This window comes from Mchenga conophoros, linkage group LG11, assembly GCF_057382185.1.
Source record: "Mchenga conophoros isolate Kocher_MC1m ecotype Shallow Benthic linkage group LG11, M_conophoros_male_GT1.1, whole genome shotgun sequence".
In the NCBI taxonomy this organism is placed as follows: domain Eukaryota; kingdom Metazoa; phylum Chordata; class Actinopteri; order Cichliformes; family Cichlidae; genus Mchenga; species Mchenga conophoros.
The window spans coordinates 36,524,274-36,549,453 of record NC_140536.1 but is presented as its reverse complement, the minus strand read 5'-3'; the positions used below and the strand labels follow the sequence as shown (position 1 = coordinate 36,549,453).

The window sequence follows — 25,180 nt, the reverse complement described above, 5'->3', positions numbered from 1 at the left end:
TCCAACTAAAAGCCAGAACCTAAAGATTTTTGTTTACAATAAAAGAATTGGGAAATTGAGTTCTGGTTGTGAAATATCTCTAAAAATCATAATATGAATTGAAGAAGCTGGAAACATAGATTCGACAAAGACACGGGACAGTACTGTATGTGAGGCTATGCCCGGTGTATTCAACGCCATTTTCTTCGCAGATTCTACTTCTGATAACATGTTATACTTTCCCCTGTTTACTTTTTTCATAGTGTTTTGTCAGAGAATATATACCTTATTTTATGATCTCTTATGAAAGTGGAAAGACAGGCTGACATATGAGATCAGGCAGGACTCTGCAGATGATATTGTGACCTGTAGTGAGAGTATGGAGCAGGTGGAAGAATAAGAAGAGAATTATTAAATGTAAAACGTATTGTCCTGCTCTTATTTTCTGTTTGTTTGCGGAACTGGATGTTTTGGTTTGTTTTATTGCTAGCTGGTGTTGCAGTTCTTTACATGGCCACACGGGGGCAGTGAGTGCTGGCGCCTCTGATGCAGCCCGCTCTTCTTCCCTAGTTTAGCCTGACGTATTTCCGTTTGGAAATTCAGCGTGCGTTAAGCTAAAACAGCAAAACAGTTTACAGTGTATGAGTGTGTGTGATGTACTTTTAGGACAAATGCACAGTTTTTCGTGTCTACGGCAGGATGCTCGTGTCCGCTAAGTGTCCGAACCGGAGACTTGTGCGCTGCAACTCAAGCTAACGCCTCATCTGTAGCTGGAGTTAGCATTCGGCTAACTCAACCTGCTGTTTCTGTCACAACAAGAGCGTTTGAGAAGCGGTGAGTGGACTTCAGAGACGGTTGTGTTGTGTCTCCTCTAACGCTCACACTTTGTATAATGCAGGTGTAGTAGTGGATGGATAACTACGCTGTAATATGAAAACTGACAGTATTGGTGCAAAACACTGCGGTTTGAAACGACGCTGAATCCAGATCTGCAGTTAAAGGCGAAGTTATTGGAAACTTGAGCTTGTTTAACGAAACCTAAATGTGAGGAAACATTTTTATTTAGTAGTTTTGCAAAAAAAACAACAAAAAACAACCACTCACTGCTCTGACTCTTTAGCTTTCACAGAGGTTATCAAATCTAGATTGTCAAAGGTTAATGCTGAAGGTTTGTAACTGGACCTGGTCTGAATGTGGGAAAGGCAGCAGGGAAATCATCTCTTTTTGCACATTTACTGTCCTGGAGCATCCTCCAAGTTGAAGCTGACATGTTGGCTGGCTCCTTTCAGTGTGGAGGTGTAGCATCTCCATTATGAGCTCCTTCACGTCCTGGTTTCTAAAGTCTCCCTCTTAAACCCAGATTTTAAAAGTCTGGATAAAGTTGCTTTTACTTTTGTTCTGCTGTAGATGCTCCAACAGTCATAGCATTGCTGCCTGTTTTTGTGTTTTCACAAAGGGATTCACTGCAGCTCTACAGTTTAGTAAAGTTTTCCCTTTCTAAGGGTGATCCTGTCCATATTTGAAAATTCTGGATAAATCATTTCAAATTTTGTTTATATTTTTTTAAGTTGCAGTGATCTGTGACTTAATTTAAATCCCGTCCTGGAGTCTGTTAAAACAAGTCTGGTCAAATGTAAAAATCTGTTAGCCTTTTTAAAACAAACAAACAAACAAACAAACAAACTAATTTGTTTACTCATCATATGGCCAGGTGTGGTCCACATGTGCAGAACAGTATCTACAGTGTTTTAGATCATTTGAACAGTGAATCATGCAAAGCCAGTCTAGGTCATCTTTAAAGAATAGTGTTTAAAATGATCCTTATTTATCCTAAGCTGGGCCTTGGTGCAGCCCTCCATCCACCCTGTGTCTGAAAAGAGCCACGCTGGCTCTATTTTGATTCAGCCTTTCTTTACAACAGCATTCTTTTGATTGGCCACTTCATGCAAACAGCAACTTGGCGGATGCTGTGCTGATAACCATATTAAGGATATCCTCTGTGTGGGACATCATACATCTAGAGGAGCTGAAAAAGGGGTTTTGGCTCCCAGGCATTACTTATACATATGTTGACCTCATTATCTAAAACTTTGGCGATGTTTAAAATGATCACCCACTGGAACGCTAATTATATAAGAGAAAGTAAGGAAAAATATGTAAGATCCTTTATTTGTTAATTATTTTAAGCTCGTTCTGCAGTCTTTCATGAAGCTGCTGTGGGATTATTTTCTTTGGGAATCAGTTCATTCTTAGGAAAACTTTTTGAAAACATCACAGCCTTCTAAACCTTTATTTTTCAGGCCTTGTATGAAGATAATGGTAACCAGGTACCTGCGCATGTGTCTGTCGCACCGGGACTTTGGATAACCCTGTTTTTGTTCTGTGACTTTGCTCTTTCAGAAGACACCATGGCCAATCTGGAGCAGTGGGTGAGCGACCGTCTCCACGACATCCTCGGGCTGAGTGACAGATACGTGTCTCAGTTCATGATCGGCACTGCTCGGAAAGCATCGAGTCCCGAAGACTTTGTGGCTCGCCTCGAGCAGACGGGCACGATTGACATCGACCAGAGTGTGGCCGCCTTCGCAAAGGAACTCTTTGAAAAGGTTCATTCATGAAATTCTACCCGAGTTCCCTGTGACGTTCACCAAAACTCATTTTCTTTTAGCTCTGGTGGTTTAAAAAACCCTCTAATGTTGTTTTACTGTTGCAGGTTCCTCATAAACAGGTCGTTGAGAAACCGTCCCGAGCGGTGGAACGGCAAGCGATCGAAATGGAGAGGAAGAACCGGACGTACACGTTACTGGAGGACAGCGACGATGCCGATGAAGATGCTGCGAGGGAGAAACAGAAAGGAAAAAAGAAAAGCAAAGACAAGGAACGCGGGAACAAGAGGAAGCACATCAGACAGAAGAAAGGCAGCGAGTCGTCCAGCGAGGAGGAAGCACCTAAAAGGTAATCTGCTTATTTTCTGCTTTTTTAAGATCTTGGTGCTTTTTTGTTTTTTGTTGGGTTTTTTTTTATTACGATAATTTACATTCATATTTATTCTTAGTTGTGGAGGAGAGATAGACACCAGTGTAAAACTATGTATCCTGTTCTCTAACATCAGGGATAAGTCAATTCAAGACGACCACAAGACAGTAAAGAGAGAAGAGGAGGAAGAGGAAGAGTGGGAGAAGGAAGAGAGAGAGCGACTGCAAGACATCGAGGAGAGGGATGCGTTTGCCCTGCGAGTGAGGGAGAAAGACAAGGAGAAGACGCGCAACATAGCCGAGAGGACGGACAAGAAGGTGGGCACGCAGCTCTTTTACGGTCTTTCACAGGTGACCTTGTGTCTCACGCAGGCAAATATTTATCCTGTTGTTTTGTTCTCCACAGGCTTATGAGGAAGCTCAGAAGAGGCTGAAGATGGCTGAAGATGATCAGAAGAATATGGTGGGTGGTACGGGACAATTTGTGCGCTCATTGATTCCTGAAATGGACCTCAGTTGCTCAGCTGTGTGATAAGGTTTCCTCTTCCTCTTTAAAGTTGCCGGAGTTGAGGAAGCGCTCTCGATGGGAATATCTGAAGAAGAGAGAGTCGGAGAAGCTGGAGGACCTGGAGGCAGAGATCGTGGATGACGAGTACCTCTTCTCCACTGAGGAGCTGACAGAGAGGGAGAGGAAGGAGCTGGAATACAAACGCACCATTCGGGATCTAGCTAAAGATTACAAAAAGGCCGGTGCCAAGGAGCAGGAGGAGAGAAAGAACAGATACTACATGCCGGAAGAGAATAGAAGAAAGGTGGGAACGAGGAATGTCACATGTAGAAACTCGTCTGACTGCAGTTGTCCATATATTTACCGTCTCTCCACACTTACAGGAGGTGCCACAGAGGGACCTGGAGCTGGAGGAAACCCCCATGGAGCTGGGAGGAGAGCAGGGTCGCTGGGAGGAGGAGAGGCTGAAGACGGCCTCCCTCAGCTTTGGGGCCAAGAAGGAGCGAGAGCAAGGAATGAAGCAGGAGCAGGAGAAGTACCAGCTGATCCTGGAGGAGGACGAGATGATCGACTTTGTCACCACCGCCATTACCATGAAGGGAACTCGGTCTGAAAAGGTGACGCTCATCAGATTCCTTATTCTTTTTTATCGTTGTGGGTCTCATTTAATTTTGATCTAGTCTGCAGCTCCGTGTGCAGTACTGATTAAAAGGAAATATCTGCTTATTTTCACCGTCATAGCCGGCGTGCAGGCGTTACACAGCCTCCTGCCCAGCAGCAATAGTTTGTGTAATTTCACCGAGTGCTGTGCTTGATGGAAAATGCAAAGATACTAATTATTACCCGTTTAGATATCATATCTGAAATACCAGCTCTTTCTCAGCTGCATTTAAAAACAAAGAAAAAGACATGAATGGAAAAAAAGTATCAGCAGAAAAAATGGTGACCACCTATTTGTTAAGATTACGTGTTGCATTCGGTTTTTACCTCTTAGACAGATGGACATATTTTTAGATTTGTCCTGATCTGCACTTTTTAACATGAATGTTCGTTCTTCTTGCCTTATTCCCAATGTTCAGCTTGGAAAAGTATAGAAAATTACCACATAATTACATTTCTTTAAAAATATGTACATTTTCTATTTTAAAAAAACTCTTAATGTAAGCATAGAAGTGTAGAACCAAAGAAACATTTCCCAGCTCGGTCTAACAAAAATGTTCATTTTTACTTGAGAGTGATTTTTAAAATTTTCCACACGAAGGAAATTCCTAAATGCAGAGAAGCAGGTGATTTCCAGTTACAGTAATAACAGCAGAGGGGAGAGTCCACTGGCTAAGCCCCAGTTTTTCATGTATTATATCCCATAAATGACACAAGCCTCCGGGCCTCTTGTTTCACCACTAGATGGCAGAACTGATGATCTAAAAAAGCAGCCTCAGTATTTGATCCTTTGCCTGATGAGCACGGTGAAGTATTTTGGACTGTAGTGTTACATGACCTCTGACATCAGCGGATGTTGAGATCTGATCAACTTTTAAGTCATTTTTTTGAACTTGTCAGTGAATCTGAGGAAATAACTACGAAGAACCAAATCTGCAAAGTCAAAACATAATTATGCACCTTAAACGGATCAGAATTTATTCGTTTCCGTTTTCATTTCCACGTTTCTTTTTGCCTTTCTGCTTCAGCGCACAAACGATCAGGTTGACTTCAGAGAGTGCAGTGGGATCAGCCTTTCACCTGTCAGATAATCAATGCAGGTCTCAGAATAATGAATGCCTGCATTCAGAAAAGAGCTGAAAAACCAGGGTTATTTTGGGTGTCATTTGCATGATGACACAGAAATCCTTAGAGAGGCGTGTAAACAGAACGAGAAGTAAAGAAATTTAGGGAAATAAGAAGAGACTACGTGCAAAAATAATAATTAAGTGATCAAACACAGAAGCCAGTTCATACAAATGTTTTGCATTTAGTAACAATTTAATGTATTTGCTCATGTTTTCACGGACAGTTTCAGCCACATGTGTGTTCCCAGGGTGCAATGCAGCCTGTGTTGTAGTGTGATCTTTGGAGTGATGAAAGGCTGTATTACAAGGAAACATGTTTGAGTTGGTGGAAAAACGAAAATATCTTCCACCTGCGTGCCTTTTTATATGAGTGTAAATAAAAGAACCAGTCGACTGTGTCCTTCCAAACCTTCTGTAAACATCGCTGACACAAATTCGCCTCCGATTCAACCCGACGAGTACACTGTGCATTAGTGTTATCTGTGCAACAAGGTTTCATTTATTACTGAATGATTGTTTTTAAATTAATCTTTTGTAATTATATTTAAGCTTTTCTTTGGTGGCACCGCAGGGACTGCACTTATTTTCCTTGTACTTGTTACAGTGAAGAGATTGTGATTCTTCTGCTTCACTGTAAAAACTCAAACTGCCTTTTCTTCTGACCGTGTCACGTTGAGGATCAGGATGCTCCGGCTCTGTCGCAGGCTGAGCTGAAAAAACAGTCAATGCAGGAAGTCCGACGCAGCCTTCCCATCTTTCCCTACAGAGACGACCTGCTGGCCGCCATCCACGAGCACCAGATCCTCGTCATCGAAGGAGAGACGGGCTCGGGGAAAACCACCCAGATCCCTCAGTACCTCCTGGAAGACGTGAGTGTAGAATTTAAATGTAGCTTCATATATTCACGTGTTAGAGAACAGCGACTGGGGTACCCAACCGAAATATTGGCCTCTACCTCTTGGAGTAAAAAACAAAGTCCACCACATTGTCCATGTATCCTAGGATGTTGAACTATAGACTGCTGTTCCAGTGTGAAATATTTACTTTCCAGAGTAAGGAAAATCCTGAGCATCCTGAAAGTGCTGTCAAAGTAATCCTTAAACACTTTCCATCAGGGCTACACCAAAGGAGGCATGAAGATTGGATGTACGCAGCCTCGCAGAGTGGCAGCCATGTCAGTGGCAGCCAGAGTAGCAGAGGAAATGGGTGTGAAGCTTGGTAATGAGGTGAGCTTAGTACATGACTACACCAACACTTGATGTGTTACTGCACCTTCAAGCAGACTGAAATTGAGCGTTTTACTGTCATCCAGGTGGGTTACAGCATTCGTTTTGAGGACTGCACATCAGAGAGAACCGTGCTCAAATACATGACAGACGGCATGCTGCTCCGAGAGTTCCTCACCGAACCGGACCTGGCCAGCTACAGGTGCCATTAATGCGTCTGTGCCCTCTGCTGGGTTTTTATGTTGCTTTTCATGAAGAGCAGAAAGCACCTAAAAGTAACAGTGCTGACATGGGAGAGTGTACTTCTGTACTGGCTGCTCTTTACGTGTTTAAGTAGTTTATGGAAGCAGGGTAAACGATTCTCATAAACCATTTTCTCTATTAAATCTACATTCTGGGAGCAAAGTAATGCTGCAGAGGATTTGTGGAGTTATGTAGGCTTTACTAGGAAGACAGGGCAGTTGACTTTCAGCCTGCAGACACAACCAGGCGTGCACGCTTGTTAAAGATTATCTTGGTTTAGGCAGGTACACAGTCTTAAAAGTAGGTAACTTTACCAGTACTGACCTTCTCTGTTTCTTGGCCACTACCTTTTTCTTCTGTGGGGGGTTTGGAAACCTCATCTGATTTAAATTTGGCCTACCTCTCCATCAAGATCATTTGGTCATGCGCCTGTGAGCTGCTAGGCTGTAGCGTCTCAAAATAGCAACCGTTCAAACCAACACTGACATTTTCATAATGTGAATGCAGCAGCAGAGTGGTGGATCTTGTGAACAGAGGAAACTGCAGTGATCACTTCATTCCTTCAGCATGTTATTGGTTCTGCTGCTCACTGGATCTGTCACCCTTGAGCTTATTAGAAAATTGCTCAACCTTAGCCAAAGCTGTCGTCACATGAGCGTCCGGTCAGTTTGAAAAGGAAGGTGACATTTTCTCTCTGCACACAGCAAAGTGCAGGTGGTCTAATCTGGTTTAATCAGACACTTTATTTAGTTTTATAAATCCTCTGCTGGCTTCTCTGTAGTTTGACATTTATCACCGAACCCGTTCGTGTCGATCGTTTTGCTCCCCCCACGATCTCTGTCTGTCTCCCCCCACAGTGTGATCATCATAGACGAAGCCCACGAGCGAACGCTCCACACCGACATCCTGTTCGGTCTGATTAAAGACATCGCAAGATTCAGATCGGACCTGAAGGTGCTGGTGGCGAGCGCCACTCTGGACACCGAGCGCTTCTCCTGCTTCTTCGATGACGCGCCTGTTTTCAGGATCCCTGGCAGGAGGTTCCCCGTCGATATTTTCTACACGAAAGTAAGATTATATTTGAATCCTCGCCACAGTAAACGTTACAATTTAGAGCCTATAAACCAAACTGTGGTGTTGATGTGTGTGTGTCTGTGTGTTGTCTTATCAAGGCTCCAGAGGCAGACTACCTGGAAGCGTGTGTGGTGTCGGTGTTGCAGATCCACGTCACTCAGCCTACCGGAGACATTCTGGTCTTCCTCACTGGACAGGTGCGCTTCATATCATATTCCCAAGAGATCCAGAGCTTCAGACACGACTGTGATGCTCTGCAGCAAACATCAGACTGAAATCTCTCTCAAAGAGTTACACCTAGTTTAACATCATGTTCTCTCCATGCTTTCCTTTGTGTGCAGATGTTTTTATAATATAATCACATTCTAACTGATGGCTGTGAAACAACATTGATCTTCACGTGTTCTGTAGAATAGTTTGGACATACCACTTTATCAAAATCCTGACACAGAGGATCGCAGGTTCATAATGTGAAAGTAAAGTCTTTATTAAATATGGCTTAAGTGAATAAGAAAATCAGCTGATTTTAATGAAACTGATGAAATTGCCTTCACTTACCTGAATCCTTTTTCGTTTCTTTTTTCGTGGAATGAGGAAAAAGGTGAAACGACAGAGTCGCTGTTGCTCAGGACGATTCTTTCTCCATAAACTCTTTGTCACAGTGAACACATCACTTTCTGTGGAAACTTGATTTTCCCATGTGGCTCCTGCAGCACTGATAAAACACAATGAACGTCAGAAAAAGGCCACAGTGAACCTGAAACAGACCTGATCTAAAACCAAAGAAGGATCAGAGTGAGCTTGATCATCCATGCATGCGTTCATTCATATATTTCTATATTTATTCTTAAGATTTGACTCTGTTTTTGTTAGAAAACAGGTAAAATCCCACGTTCACTCTGAGAAAGTTGATCTTGTAAATTCTACAAGTTTAGAAAACTGTCCTGACATGTACGGATGCAAAGGGAAGGAGAGGGATCAGAACAGATATGTTAGAAACACGGGTACAGTGTCCTTGTGTGTGTCGGCTGATTGTTGAGCCTCGCTGAACGCGTGTCTTGCAGGAGGAGATCGAAGCGTGTTGCGAGCTGCTGCAGGAGAGATGCAGGCGGCTTGGTTCTAAGATAGCAGAGCTGCTCGTCCTCCCCATCTACGCCAACCTGCCGTCTGACATGCAGGCAAAGATCTTTAATCCTACTCCGCCTGGAGCGCGTAAGGTGAGACAGTGTCTTATTTCTGAGAAGCTTTTATTGTTTCTTAATACAGCTGCCCTACAACTAACAGGTCAGTGAAGGACTAATATTTCATTTTGGCTGACACAAAATAGGCCAGCAGTCGACCATGACGGGTTTTTGTTAAACCCTTATTTAACCAGGATACCAGAGTCTTGATTTAAAATCTGTTTGCACAAGTGTCCTGGTCTGTTTACTCTGCCAGCTGGATCAGCCTCGGATCATTTTCCTAGACTGGAATATTCACAGTTTGCACCAGCTCATAACAATCACAACAGGCTAACAGGCCTGTTTTTTGCTTTGTTTTGATGAGAGCTGCTGGAGCATTGCAAAGTATCATTAGCATTATGCCAATACGGTGTTGAATACTTGACATAATTTATTAGCTAGCGTGCCTTAGTTGGGAGTTGGATTCTCTGGGAGAAACAGTTGCTTCTCACAAGTCCATCTCACAACCACAGCTGTGGTCCCTGCTGGTCTGCCTCCACTGCAGATGTCTGATGGTGCAGATGGAGGTGAACGGATCTGCGCTGTAATCACAGGGTGAAACCAAACGCTAGCTGTCATGCACTGCTGAACGTGAACTGGATGTGAGGCTCTGAGTGATGTTGGGACAAAGGGAGCTTCAGTTAAATCTTTCCACAGGTTCACCTACGAAACCTTCAAACTTTTAGGCTCTCGCTGGCCCAGGTCGTTCTTTCAGTCTTGACTCCAATTATAATCACTAGAAACATGAATCCTAATTCACATTCAAATTTGTTTGACTGCCCAATCTTAAGACAAAAGTTTCAACCACAGATGATCTTAGGTTAAAAAACGGCAGCTATTAAGACCTAAAGCAATTCCAGCTGTTCAGGAGATTTGCGTCCCGTAATCAAGGTGAGCTAAAGCATTTAGTGCTGCGTGTAAACAAGGTTAAGTGTTATATATAGTGTGTGAATGTGTGTGTGAATGGGTGGATGACAGGTTGTGTAAAGCGCTTTGGGGTCCTTAGGGACTAGAAAAGCACTATACAAATACAGGCCATTTACCATTTACCATATTGGTACATTAAATTCCACTGAGTCAACCCGTCGTATCCTTTGATTTTACAGCTTCTCTGTTAGAAATCCTGGTAAATAAATATGAGCTTCCTGCAGTTGTAAATCATGTTTTTGACGTCTTTTTTTTTTTTAACCTCTCATTTATCATCTGGATTTAATCTTTGTTGGTGCAATGTTTTCTAACTTTATCTCTCGGTGTTTCTTTTCTTATCAATCCAAGGTGGTGGTGGCCACCAATATAGCAGAGACTTCATTGACCATAGATGGCATCATCTACGTCATTGACCCTGGCTTCTGCAAACAGAAGAGCTACAACGCCCGCACAGGCATGGAGTCACTCATTGTTACACCTTGCTCACGGGTAACTGCTTTTCCTTAATGTTTAACTAGCAGGAAATCAAAGTGAAGTGACGATAAATTTAAGCCATTTCCTTTTATTGCTGTTCTAAACAATGACGGGTGCATCCTTGGGATTGGTACAGGCTGGTCTGTGGGGTTAGACCAGTCTTCACCACCATGGAAGTACTGAATGGAGTCTTTGTGTCTTTAAATATGAGAGCTCAAAAAGTTTTGAATGAATTTTGATAAAGTTCTTTAAGTGTTTATTAATAGAACAAAGAAAAGTTGAATGCATATATACAAAATACAAAAGTAAATGCTACCCGGTGTGAGCTGCGTGGGTGGAGCTTTTACTTACATATCACTCTAATGTGAGATAAACTGTTACATAAAAAACTAATATTTGGAATATAAATATATTGTTTATACATATTATATTGTTTAAAGACCAAGTCCTAGAAGCTGAATTGAAGAGAAATGATGTCTCGTTTATTAGCTTCTCTTTATTGGCTCACTGTTAAATTGAATTCCTTCTCCTTGTGCTCAAAGTGCTGAATGATTAGCCAACATCATAACTTCATAGTACCATTTTATCCTAATAGAGCACTTTGCTCTCAGACTGCAGGTCTACTTGTGTTCTTAGAGTTTCTCAAATTAAAATGGGAGGCAGAGCCTTCAGCTTCCAGGTCCCTCTCCTGTGCAACCGACTCCCAGTTCAGGTTCAGGAGACAGACACCCTCTGCTTTTAAGAGCAGGCTTCAAAATGTCCCTTTTTTAAAAAAAAAAAAAAGCTTATAGTTGGGGGTGGATCAGGCGACCTTGAACCATCCTTTAGTCATGCCGCTGTTTGAGGCGAACCAAATTAACTGAACTACAGGTGTGAAATCACCTGGAAGGTCAAACATTTGCTGAACTTTATTGTAGCTGCAGCTGAGACATCGAAAGTTCGGTTCAGTTCGTTGGATTTCTCGTCTGTGATTGCTTTTGACTTTTTCGTTGTTTTAAGGTGGATTGATTTTGGAGTTTTGTCTCCTAACAAGGCAGCTGGTGCAAACCTGTTTTGTGAAAACATCTTACTGAATATATTTGATTTGATCTGACTCGCACTGTTTTGGCTGCTGAAAGCAGCCCGTGGTGAAATTGTCTTTGAAATATAATCAAAGGTGGAGGAGGGCCTGATTGGCACACTCGAGTCAGCCAGAGATCCTCAGAAGAACAAACCTCTCCAGCTTTCCAAAGAAAAAAATAAATAAGTAAATCTCCTGATAAGCTTGTGGACTTGTGGGACTGTAAATCACTTTGACCCAGGTCAAACATAAAAATACTATGTTAAAGAGACCTCAGAGATATCCTCCACTGGCTTCACAGACATGTATTGTAGCTCAGGTGTGGTGGTGTATTAGTGCAGGTGATTTATCTGTCTGTTTTTTTTCTGTGTGTTTAACTCTCAGGCTTCAGCCAATCAGAGAGCAGGCCGAGCAGGCAGAGTGGCTGCTGGGAAATGTTTCAGGCTTTACACAGCCTGGGCCTATAAACATGAGATGGAGGAAACAACTGTGCCTGAGATTCAGAGGACCAACTTGGGAAATGTAGTCCTGCTGCTAAAGAGTCTAGGTAGGGGAAGAAATGGGGATCCTGTGATTTTAAAACACCAGGTGGCTGCTGTTGTGTAGTGAGCTAATCTTTTTTCCTTGCAGGTATTAATGACCTCATTCACTTCGACTTCATGGACCCACCTCCTCATGAGACTCTAGTCTTGGCTCTGGAGCAGCTCTACGCCCTGGGAGCCCTCAACCACATGGGAGAGCTCACAAAGGTGCAAACCTGGAGACGCTCTCTATATTTTTAATATAGTCATATATATTTATAGAATTTCTGCAATCACAGGTTGCTTATAGACATTAACCTTCACAGTATCGTGATGTGAATATGCACCGTCCGACAGAGTTAATAGAGGCCAAAAACAAAGCTAAGGGAGGGTCGCCAAAAAACTCCACCAAAATCAGATCGCACAGATCCCTGGGTATGTACAACAAAGAGCTGGTGAACTATCTCATCCTATATTTGAATCTGCAACAGGCGCTGCAGAGTTGGACATATTTTACATTCTTACTGTAACTTAAGCTGCGGGAGAGAGATACACCACCTTTTATTTTTACAGGAATAATCTGTGACCATCTCTGCCACGCTCGGCTGCATATTTGCATCACGTACTTTGCACACCTGATGCTCGTAAGGCTGTAAAATGGCTTCCAGCACTGAAGAGTCACTCACTTCCTTGATCGAAAGTGCTGATGCATTTTAACTTTTATTACCAATCTGATCGTGTTAATGAGTAATTATCAGGGACAGGAGGATGTTTTTAAGAGCGTGTGTAAAGGTGTCATTAGCCAGTTTTGTAGGTCATTGGGTTTGTTTGTTTTTTTAATTAAATGAAGTGTTTATTGGTATTTAACTCTTTCTTTCTCTCGGTCTCTTTTTGGGGCGGCTCAGCTGGGTCGCAGAATGGCTGAGTTACCTGTGGATCCCATGCTGAGTAAGATGATCCTGGCCTCAGAGCAGTGAGTCTCCAGTTTGATTGCATCATAGTCACCTGCTTGAGTCTGTACTACCTGCCAAATTAGCTGTTTATTTATTCAGTCACATTGCACCATGAAAGCGTTAAACTATTAATTATCAGGAAATCTGATTCCCACACTTTATGTACAGGAAGCTTGCATGGTTTGTTGAAAGATTTGTATGGCGAAGTTGTAGAACAGGTAAGCTTGTGTGCACATATTAGCATAATTCCAGTCTGTCCCTCCATCCTCACATCTGTGCTGATTTTAGCTGCACGTGGAGTCTCAGTTAGGTGAGCTGAAGGGTGTCTTTGACGAGACGAAGGCTAGAAATAAAGGTTAGAAATATGGTTTAACACAAGTCGCTGCGGTTTTTACCAACCAGAACACGTCAGTGATGCTCGGTCACTACATCAAAACCGTAACCGTAAGGAAAGAGAGCATCACGACACATCTGTGTGTGCAGATTGTGTCTTTAACGCCCTCACTGTCTTTGTATCTCGGACATCTCGTTTTATGAACATATGCAGTAAATGGTAAATGGCTTGTATTTGTATAGCGCTTTTCTAGTCCCTAAGGACCCCAAAGCGCTTTACACAACCTGTCATCCACCCATTCACACACTGGTGATGGCAGCTACACCCTGGGGCGCACTGACAGAGGCGAGGCTGCCGGACACTGGCGCCACCGGGCCCTCTGACCACCACCAGTAGGCAACGGGTGAAGTGTCTTGCCCAAGGACACAACGACCGAGACTGTCCAAGCCGGGGCTCGAACCGGCAACCTTCCGATTACAAGGCGAACTCCCAACTCTTGAGCCACGATCGCCCCCCAGTAGAAGATGAAGATGGACTAGAGCAGGGGTGGGGGAACTCCATGCCTCGAGGGCCAGTGTCCTGCAGGTTTTAGATGTCCTTGATCCAACACAGCTGCTTTAAATGGCTGAATGACCTCAACATGTCTTGAAGTTCTCCAGAGGCCTGAAGTTTCCCACCCCTGGACTAGAGGCTGCTGGTGTCCACCTACTGAGAAACTCAAACAAAAAAACAGCTAGTGTGCTTTCGTTGCTAGTTTTTCCACTGATGACTGCTTGGGAAAAACATCCTGCCTGTAGCTAAGCTGACACAGGATGCCATCATCTTTATCTAACAGAAATAGAACTTCCATTCAGCATCTACAGCGATTTACACTGCTGTGTATTCACTTTCTATTTTAAGCGTTTTTATGCATTTTGTCTCGATTTCTTGTCTGACCTGTTGCTATCATTTCCCATTATTATTAGCATTTATATTAACAATAGAAATTATTAATTTTGATGCACTTTTATGAAACTTTTAAATCTGTCATGCATAAATGAAAGACTTTTTTTGTTTGTTTATTACTCCTGCAAAAACAAAAATCACATGGAAGTCGTATCTGTAGCTGTGCGGACTTTCCCCCTTTCCATAAACAAAAAAGCTGTTGCACTTTAACAAAGTGTGGTCAGTAAGTCTGCCTGAGTCCGGTCTGAAGGATTTATAACGCTCATACACTTACGGGCAGTTGGTTTGGAGCAGCATGTGGCTGAACCTCCACATGACAGAGAAACAGACTGAAAGACTGGATTCAGTCAACTCAACACGTCATTGTTCAGCGAATCAGCCATGTTTACCAGTTAGAAACATGATTGTTCATCACTTTGACAGCAGAACGTTGCTGAATTAAACACTTACACTTATTAGAGTGTTGGAAACTTGATCAGCTAGTTCAAGTTTTGTTCACTAAGAGAATGGAAAGCAGTTTCATCAAAGACAAAGAGAGAGAATTAAAAAAAGAATACATAGGATTTTAATTAGCAGAAGTACAAATGAAGACTGTGTAGGACTGGTGGTGTCTCAGAGGGTGGGCAACATCTCATCTTAACACTCGGGTGGTCTCAGAGTAAACAGCATATGATGTTGAGGGGAAAAATGTGACAAATCCCAGTTAGAGATCAGTGGCAGTAACTGAAGGAAGGCTATAATAAGATGAATGAGTGATTCTACATGACCTTCTTGTAACATTCAGTAGTATGAAGGTAAATATGGGTTTGAGGACACTTTTCCACCGCGGAACAAGACTGATGACAAAACAAAAGTGTGATTCACAAGGTTAAAACATGACTGTAGAGATTAAAATTGGATTAAACTCAACTTATGGACTTCTGTGTTTACATCAAACAAAAACATTATGTGCGGCCTGTGAAAGCGGGTCTGCTGTGGAGGAAGAAATGCAGTCTGTCTAATGTGTGGGTATAAAGGATGCAAGCAGGTTGAGTGAAACAGTTCCTTTAAAACCTGAAAAATGTGCATGAATTCAAGACTCGCACAGAATTTCATTTCGGGAACATTTGTTTTTTTTCTCCAGGTACAAATGTTCGGAGGAAGTGTTGACGATCGCGGCCATGCTGTCTGTAAACAACTCTATCTTCTACCGTCCCAAAGACAAGGTGGTGCACGCCGACAACGCCAGAATGAACTTTGTGGTGCCCGGAGGAGACCACCTGGTGCTGCTGAACGTCTACAACCAGGTATAAACTCAGCCGGGTAACATCAGGGCTGGAGATATGTTTGACGTTTAGAAACACATTTGATGCTGTGTTGAAGTTGGCAATCTAAATTCAGGTAAAATCACTGATAAAGACACAAGTATCAGGGCATCATTTTAGAGGCTGATTTAAGAAACACACTCAGCACTGGCTCAGCGCACAGTTTGATTATTGTGTGCTAACTGCAGCTGTGATATCTTCCTCCCACAGTGGGTGGAGAGTGGTTATTCCACACAGTGGTGCTATGAGAACTTCATCCAGTTCCGCTCCATGCGAAGAGCCCGGGATGTCAGGGACCAGCTGGAGGGTCTGATGGATCGCATTGAAGTCGAGGTGGTCAGCTGTCAAGGAGACAGCGTGCCCGTTCGCAAGGTTAGTGACACTGATGAACTACAGTACAGCGTTAGCTGTTCCCAGGCAACAATATGGAGTCTTATTATCAGTCACTTCATATTAATAAGGAACTACAGCTAGTCCCACTCTGGGCTTTAGCTTCATCTGACAGCTGCAGCACTGCTGAGTGAGGCCTTTTTGAGATGGAAACACAGATTGAGATTGAGCATAACTTTGCAAACAAAGACTTGTCTTATCTGCCACACTCTGGGAAAATAATACCAGTGATATTTATAGCTTGTACAGAACGAGAAAAAGGAAAGTTTGAAGCCTAATCTTGAAAGTAGAGATAGTGTCTGTCTCCTGAATCCAAGCTGGAAGCTGGTTCCACAGAAGAGGGGCCTGAAAACTGAAGGCTCTGCCTCCCATTCTACTTTTAAATACTCTAGGAACAACAAGTAGGCCTGCAGAGCGAGAGCGAAGTGCTCTAATAGGGTGATATGGTACTACAAGGTGTTGATGCATGCTCAATCATCCAGGTAAGTAAATCCCAAAAAGTTGATTCTGTTCATCTGGTCGTAGCATTTTGTGGGAGAAACGTGTCGTGACTCATCAGCTGACTTCTTCAGTCTCAGCTGACTGCAGGTTTCAATCTTATAAACAGTACATTTGCATAATGACTGAAACCAGCCCACTGAGGGAACAATGGGCTGGGAGGTCAGTTCCTTGATCATTAATATACAAATTCTCATTACCATTGATCAACAACCACTGATCAAAGTTCATTGATCAATGGCCAAGAATACCATTCACAGAGAGTTAAGGAATGGCTGCAATCACAGCATTGTAAGATTGTAAGATGATGACAGATGCACCCTCAGGCCCCCTCTTCGATTAGAGCCTGAGGGTGCATCTTTCGCCATCTTACAATCTTACAACACTACGTCCAGATGAACAGAATCAACTTTTGAGGATAGTACTATAAGGTCATTAAGATAAGATGGGGCCTGATTAAGACCTTGTATTTAACAGGGAGCCAATGAAGGGAAGCCAGTACAGGAGAAATCTGCTCTCTCTTTCTAGTCCCTGTCAGGACTCTTGCTGCAGCATTTTGGATCAGCTGAAGGCTTTTCAGAAGTTTTTAGGACTTCCAGCCTGGAAGTAATAAATGCATGAACTAGTTTTGCAGCGTCACTCTGAGACAGGATATTTCTAACTTTAGAGATGTTGCGCAAATGGAAGAAAGCAGTCTGGCCTATTTGTTTAATATGTAGCACTCTATTTTATTAGATTAAGCACTAATTAGCTGGCATCTGTATCTGTGCTGTGTACTTAAGCACATTATGGATTCTCCTTACAAAGCAAGGTTGCTTTTAACTCTCCACCCTCTCACCCAGTTATCGTCTTCCGGTTTCAGAACACTGACATGTAAAAATCAAGCCTTCAATACTGGACTTCACAAACTAAGTAACTATATTCATCTTTAAAGCGGCAGCAACAAACATAAATGTTAGATTGTTAGTTAAATTATTAATTGTTATTAATGAGAGTTGTCCATATAAAAACAATGCTAAAGTAAAAACTACGAGGGCTGGTTTGGTATGCCCTGACTCAACCATTTGATAGAGAATTGGTCTTTATTTGTGGATGTGTTTTCTTTACATACTTACATCCTGACACATCCTGAAAGCAAAAGCTGAAACTGGTTATTCAAGAGATGGGATGGTTCCTCTGGCACATTGTGACTCAGCGAGTTGCTGTGCTGATAAGATTATTAATGTTGTTTACAGTCTGAAATGGCACTGCCGGGTTTAACTGTTTTTAGCACCGTGGCCTTTAAACAGTCAGATATTTCAACCAGGATATAATTAAGAATGAGAACATTTTCTAAATCAGACTTGGAACCGACCACGTTTCACAGCTGCAAGTTTCTTGCCATCAGGAAGCACATTCACTAAAACGTTTTGTCCTTAAATCAGTGGTTCCCAAATGGTTGTGGCAGTCGTGCAGTATTAGTACACTATACAGCTGCACAAGAAGATAGAAATGACCTGTCATTTTTGTGTGTCGATACTTTTGTATGTACTCATTTACTCTCAAAACTGACTAAAAAACACTTGTGCCAGAGGGTAAAAACTAACATCCCTCTAAGAGAAAACTGGCTTACTTCTAAAGAGTGTTGGATCTAAACCAGAGGGAGTAAGACTGATTTTGTGAAGTGTTTGATGACTCAATGGAAGCAAAGTATTTGCTAGTGGAGTGGCAACAATCTTGAAAACTGGGAACTAGCGCGACATTTGCCATTTTTGATCTGCCAATTTGTCAGTAAAATCAAAACAACTAATGACATGCCACATGACTTAGAGACTGTGTAGTGCACGTATGATTGGAGATAGGCCTTGAAATAATTTCAGCTAATTTACCTAGTGAACAGATGTTGCTGTTTTTAGGGTTTTCTGTCCTCATCGGGCATATTGGAGCTCTGTGTTTTTTAACATCCATGCAGAAGCATATAAATCAGCCCAGCCACCGCTTTCATCACCCTCTGGAACTTGTTCTGATATATGGCATAGAAATATTTTACTATATCTCTTAAAACTTCATTTGTATTATAATTTTTAATTATTTCTGCCCGTGTTACAGCAAAATGCCCGAGTAACGAAATCCGCTGGCTCTGATTGGCTGAGCCTACAATGCCTACAATGCCTTCTGAATCATGTGACAACCCCTTGGCTTCCATACTTGCGCTTCGCTGTTCCACTTGAACGACGTATTGTTGTTCTAGTTAGCAATTAGCCTATAGCCTATCGTTCAGCATCGCCTCACTCAAAACGCGCGATGGGTGCTTCGACTTACGAAAGTTTTGGACTTATGAACGAATTAATTTCGTAAGTCGGGGTTCCGCTGTATTCAGATTTCTCCAATTGATGTTTCTGAGTTAACTTAAATAATTTCTTCCTCTTGACCATCAGCACATCTAGACTCTGACAAGACTGTCGAAAAATGTCCTACCATTAATTAATGCTTAAATTAAATATAATCAACATGTCTATGGTATCTAAGCAGATTCTTACTCTGGATGGCATTACCTTGGCCTCCAGTAACGCTGTGAGGAACCTTGGAGTCATTGTTGACCAGGACATGTCCTTCAACGCACATATTAAACAAACATGTAAGACTGCTTTGTTGCATTTGTGCAACATCTAAAAACAGAAACTTCCTGTTTCAGAGTGAAAAACTAGTCCATGCATTTATTACTTCTGCACTGTGCTATTATTATTCATTATTGTCAGGTTGTTCTAAAAGCAAGGTTACTAACAGGAACTAGACAGAGAGATTATATTATCCCATATTGGTTCTATTCACTGGCTCCCAGTTACATCCAAGATCAAATTTAAAATAGTTCTCCTCACCTAGATCGTCTTTCGTCCTCTGTATCGTTGTAGGTCTTTTCCTTAGAATATAAAGTATCCTGAGTAAATACATAGAATTAAATGGAATTGTTTCTGCAGCTATAGTTTTAAAAGACACTATGCTCTACTTTTTTATTGGTACATCAGAACTATTAATATTAAACCGAATAAGATGAAATGAAACAAATGAATGGTACAAACAATCCAGGGGAGTCGATGCAAGGTAAAGATGAGTTTCACGACATAATGAGAGAGCGAGGAGAGAACAGGGTAACAAAACCACCGGAAAGATGAATAAAACGGAGTCAATGTCAGAAACGTAGTGTAGGTAGTGACCTGTTCGAGGAGTAATCAACACCATTTCATATTTGCTTCTGCTTTGAATGTTCACAGGTAAACATCAGTGATGCAGTGCAGTGAATGTGATGCACAGGAGGGTGGAAATTTAAAATAATCTGAAGGCCCGAGGGCAAAAAATTGCTTCATTTTTCTCTGACACAAGATTGATGATTTTGTTGTAATATCTTCCTCTTCTGTGAACAGTGATTTTACTTGCTTCACGTTCACGCTCCAGTACAGCTCAGAGCAGCTCCTATATTGCTCAAGGACAAGACATTAACAACATAACAAGCTTTAAAGAAATCTGGATTCTGGTTCTGTAACTAAAAGAGTACAAGGATCTGTCAGAGGAAGCCTGTAAATCATCAGCAGGCAGAAGCTGTGTGAGTTTCCTTCACATACCTGTACCTGTGTGTGCGGTGAACACCTGAAGTATTCGCGATAAGGAGAGGGCGTTTATTTTCTTAGCTGAGTCACACCTCTTCCCTTTGCACGCTGCCTTCACTCAAGTCAAACATCCTACAGCTTATAGAAAAAAAGACGACGCACAACTTACTTAATGATATTAAATGATAATTGGCGTAAGGAGGATTGTGTGTGTCCAACGTTTAAATCCAGGAAGCATCAACTTCTCAGCTCCTCTACACAACACATAAAAAGCCGAGTCAGTCATCTGATGATTATTCCGTTTTGAAGTGAGAGACAGTTAGGTTACATGCTACATGACTTGTATGTGACAGCTGCTGTCTGTCTGCTGTATCAGCAACTATCAGCACGCCCATGAAGGCGCCCGACACCACCCGGCCTACGTTACAGAAAGTGTGAGTGTTGTAAGGAGGTTTCACTGTGGAGAGGATCTCCATGGTTTCTGTTTGTGAATCCCACATGGATCCTTTCTCAGACCCTGATGTTTCAGTCTCAGTGCTGATTGTCTTCTTTTCCTTTAGTTTCAAGCAGAACAGTCGAGTTTTTCCACACAATCCAGTAACATCAGAGGATTTCATCTCAGCTAAACGAGAACTGATTTCTCTACCTGTCTACAAGTTGTAATTGTACAATAACAATATAATAACAACAATAAACTTGCATAAAAAAGTTTTTTATCACAGAAAAAATCCACATAAGACTACATATAGCAACTTTCTATTCACATATTCGCTCATTATACTTCAATCCAAGCAATGATAAGAGCATGGTCTGAAATGCGTATCTGCCCTGACCTCTGCTCAGCAGAAACAAACAAACAAACAGAGTCAGCCGACCTGAGTGGCTTGAGGCAGTTTAGGTGCTAGAACCTCTAAATCAAGGAAGTCAAAAACATTTACATGAGCCACATGCAGCCCGCTTTGATGTTATGTGGATCGGGCCAGTGAAACGCCAATCATCAATACGATATCTTAATACTAGACAAAGAAGTGCTATTTCAACAGTCTTGTGTTTTTTACATGATAAAGATATCAGTCAGCACAACTCTTTGGGCTTCAATTATAAGAAGTAAATGTGTAAAATACAGAAATCCATCACTTCCTTATTTTGGTGTATTGTGAATGGCCATGGGGGAGGTCTTTATCAGTAGGAAAAGCTGTACAACAAAACAGTTCATGTTTTTCTGGAGTCTTTACCAGACCAAGTCAGGCCCCCAGGCCTTTTGTTTGACATAAATCATGGTCACTATTGTATTATAAATAACAGCGGCGAAAGTTAAAAGGTTTAGACTAGAGTTAGTGGTAGACAGTCCCCTCACTCTTATTTAAACCCATCTAAAATCTTCCCTTCAGGCAGGATGGCTGATGTCGTAGTCCTGGAGCTCTTTCACTCTTTTATTTCATTTGCTGTGCCCCGTGCTACCAGCACTAGACTAATTCTGGTCACGCTGAACTATATGAGATGAGATAAGGTGTACTTTGTTTATCCTTAAAGTAGGGAAATTCTTGCACTAGAGCAGCCAAAACATTAAACACAGCCTATAGCAGAAGAGCTTGAATAAGCAGAATAGACATATAAAGGTCGATAAATTACACAACACAAAGTGACATAAAAGAAAAGTTAAAGTTCAGGTTAAATGGGGCAGCTAACCCCTGAATATTCAGATCATAAAACACTGCTTTATTATTTAAAAAAAAATCATTTAATGTGTTTAAGTTTGAAAGACTATAAGACTGTAAAACTTGTTTTTAAGAGTATCTCATAAAATAACCTAGTTTAACCTTCTTCAGCCTTGTGCCCAAAGGTAAATGGAGTGCATTACTCGTACTGTACTGATCAACAGACTGGAGGAACCAGTCATCAATGTGCTGAGTCAGCCACAGTGCTGTGGCAGCTGCTTCTCACGTCTTCTGCTTTATCGTTGTTGTTGTTGGTGTTATTATTAAAGTCTTTATTATCATTGTTGTTATCATTAATACTCTTATTTAACACTGTTACACAGTACTTCATGTGTAACGCTTGTATGGAAGTGTGGAGCTATGAACTGTGGCTACACACAGTGGGAGAAAGGATCAGGAGATCCAAGCACAGATTCAGCCGGGCGGATGGGCTGAACCAAGTGTGTGGAACAGGTCTCAGTAGCTCTGAGAAATCAGCGTTTCGAATGCTGGTCAAAAGTAATACCAAGCTCTTAGCAGAAGATTTGATATTGGCGGTGAGCGTGCTGATGTAGTGACTTGGTAAAGAACATTAGATCCTCAGGTTTTCCTCAGAGGTAAGAGAGGAGGTTAAATACAGAAAATACGTCTGAGTGTCATCAGCACAGCAAAGGTAAGAAATACTTTTGAAGCTCACAAGTAGGTGACATGTATTAAAAAAGCAGAACTGGTCCAAGGGTTGAGCTGTGGGGACTCCAGATACGTGGGATGTAAATGAGAACATACAGTTGTTCATGTGAATTCAAATAAGTATGAAAACCATTACGAGAGCCGTGCCAGTGACGCCGGCTCAGCTCTGTAATCTGCATCATCAGTGGTCTCAAAGGTGGGGTTAGCGTCTAGTAGGACTAAAATTCACTGTTGTCACTGGTAATTTTCAGTAATGCTGTTTCTTTGGTAATCGGATTGGAATTTATTATTTGTTTTCCTCAACGCGCTGAAGGAGCTGATGAGCAGCTGTGAATGGACCTGTGGTTATCTGAAACCCGGCAACTCAGGAGGGTTTTTTTAAGCACACGGAAGATGTTGGCTGTGATTGTTTTATAACCGTGAGAAGCTATTGGAAGATGACAGGTAGAATCTCTTTAGGATAATATCGAGTTTGCAGAAAGATGGGCACATGTGACAAACTATATCAACGAGATCTGTTGGGAAAATCGGATTAAACCCAAATAACATAACTGGATGAGACACTTGGGCAGGTTGAAAGGATCCACACTTGAATTTGAACTTTTTCCACAGTCATTGGAAGATACAGCAGGAAAAGCAGACATAGCAGGATTAAGGAGTCTGATAATGGTGTTAACCAAGAGCCTCAGATTGTTAATCAAACCAGAAAAGTTCTTGTCTTTATGGTTGGTTGTTGTGTGTGGTTAGTAACTTCTTAATGTGCAGGTAGCAAACATGGAAATTTGTGAAGACTCTTCTCTTCCCTCCACAGACGTTATCTGCTGTTTGTGTCACAGTCTTGAGCTCAGTTATGGGAAGTTTGTTTTGGGCTGCAGCTCCCCAGTATCTCCTTTCAGACATGAGTTCTTCTAATAAGCAATTAATCTTCTAATAAAGAGTAAATGTTTTATTCTAATCACACTTTGTTCGTTGCGTTATATTCTAACGCCATTCTTTTTTGTGCCCAGCGCTTGTGTATTTTTCTTGTTGTTCGTCCCTGCAGAGCCAGGAATCCCTGCTTTATTAACCCATCTGCCCTCCACTGCTTCTTATCCTCCCCTTCTGCAGGCGGTGACTGCAGGATATTTCTATCACACGGCCAGACTGAGCAAAGGAGGCTACAAGACTGTGAAGCACCAGCAGACTGTTTACGTGCACCCCAACAGCTCTCTGTTTGAGGAGCAGCCCCGCTGGCTCATCTACCATGAGCTGGTCTTCACCACCAAGGAGTTCATGAGACAGGTTGGCCTGCTCGCCATGTCATACAGTTTTACTTTTTCAGTTATAAGCTTTTACATATCAGCGACTCCCAGCTGGTAAATAATGATCGGTTAATCAAGTGTATTTGATTAGTGGCACCTGGCTGCAGTAGGGTTGTACGTTTTCACACTGCTAATGCATTTTAAATGCTAAGTTTTGTAAAATGAATAGTAACACAGTGTAATGTGCCATGCTGTTGTCCATTTCAGGCTGTTTAAATAATTTTAGAACTTGCTAAGAGCCAGATGACTGTACACAAAATCTCAGAACGAGCATGTAGTCGTCTTTTCCGTGGCTGTTTTATTCCCAACAGGCGTCTAACTCAAATGTTTGCAGCACTTTCTGTTGTTTTTCACAGCATGAGCCTTTCTCTTGTTTCAGATCTAAAGGAGCCAGCTGCACCCTTCTTTGAGTTTAGTACGAGTGGTTAATGAGGATGTGTCAGTGTTTCAGAACAATATTTAACTACAGGCATGGCTGCGTATCAGTCCACTGATTAACCTCCACTCGCCTTCTGTCCTCTGTTGCACTCAGGTGATCGAGATAGAGAGCGGCTGGCTGCTTGAAGTGGCCCCTCACTACTACAAGAGCAAAGAGCTGGAGGACAGCAGCAGCAAGAAGATGCCCCGTAAGCAGGGCAAAACAAAAGAGGAGCTGGGCTGAAGTGAAGGTCAAGGCCGTCCACGGCACATACCATGAAAAAAAAGTGCTTCTCACTCAGGACAGGGTGACAGGACGAGGCGCACGAGTCTGAGTGAAAATGGAAAACGTACCATGTTTCTAAGCTGTAACTTGTTTTTTGACAGCGATCGAAATTTGACCCGCATTATTCAAATCACACCAGTATTTTCAAACAAGTTTCTATTTTCAAAACGGAAAGAGAGAAAGGTCGAGTGAGAAGTGGGCCACGCACCGACTCTGGTTTAATCATCAACCAGCCGGCAGGGCTGGGTCTCCAAAAAGGAAAAACGAACACGCTTGGATCTGTGTTTCCCGCTCTGATGGCAGCAGTGCGGACTCACCAGCTGGTTTGTGAATCGGCACGAGACTGTTGTGCTTTGACCGCTCGCTTATTCGCTCTGTGTCAAACTGTCACAGCTGGCACCCGATTAAAGCACGCTCACGTGTGAGGCTCCTTTCCTTTTCTTTTTTTTGGTCTATTTTTCTATGGCAATAAAGTTTTACAATCGATTTGTTTTTCAGCTTAATAATTACTCATCGCAGTAGTATTTGCAGCCTTTTCAACTTGTTTGCTCGTCTGGTTTTATTTTCAGGAAAGTCACAATCGGAAGAAGAAGTTTTAATGTCAGAAAGGCCTCTGGTTTGTAAGGGGCGTATTTTATTTGATTGTTTAAGCCAAAACAAGGCATATTACGCTACCTGGCAAAGGAATGCTGACTTTTATGTGCGTTCATGTTTTTATTATATAAAGCGTGACGCATATAAGTCACTTATTGATAAATAGCTGAATAAGAAAGAAGAGCATGATGTG

The 25,180-nt window shown here is 42.1% G+C and overlaps 1 protein-coding gene across 2 annotated transcripts; it reads left to right on the top strand.

Moving 5' to 3' along the window:
• Positions 1-563: 563 nt before the first annotated feature.
• dhx16 (DEAH (Asp-Glu-Ala-His) box polypeptide 16) lies at positions 564-24,879 on the top strand. Of its 2 annotated transcripts, none has more exons than XM_085292721.1 (21): positions 564-813; positions 2,380-2,585; positions 2,693-2,934; positions 3,092-3,272; positions 3,361-3,417; positions 3,512-3,766; positions 3,846-4,079; positions 5,933-6,118; positions 6,365-6,475; positions 6,562-6,677; positions 7,576-7,786; positions 7,891-7,989; positions 8,857-9,009; positions 10,288-10,428; positions 11,858-12,020; positions 12,104-12,222; positions 12,900-12,967; positions 15,350-15,512; positions 15,741-15,902; positions 23,497-23,670; positions 24,223-24,879. In XM_085292721.1, exons 2-21 carry the CDS (start codon positions 2,388-2,390, stop codon positions 24,349-24,351), a joined length of 3,162 nt encoding a protein of 1,053 aa, XP_085148847.1. In that variant the 5' UTR covers positions 564-813; positions 2,380-2,387; the 3' UTR covers positions 24,352-24,879. The 2 variants fall into 2 exon arrangements, with proteins under 2 accessions (XP_085148847.1, XP_085148846.1); XM_085292720.1 differs by having other exon boundaries at positions 5,927-6,118.
• The last annotated feature ends 301 nt before the right edge of the window (positions 24,880-25,180 follow it).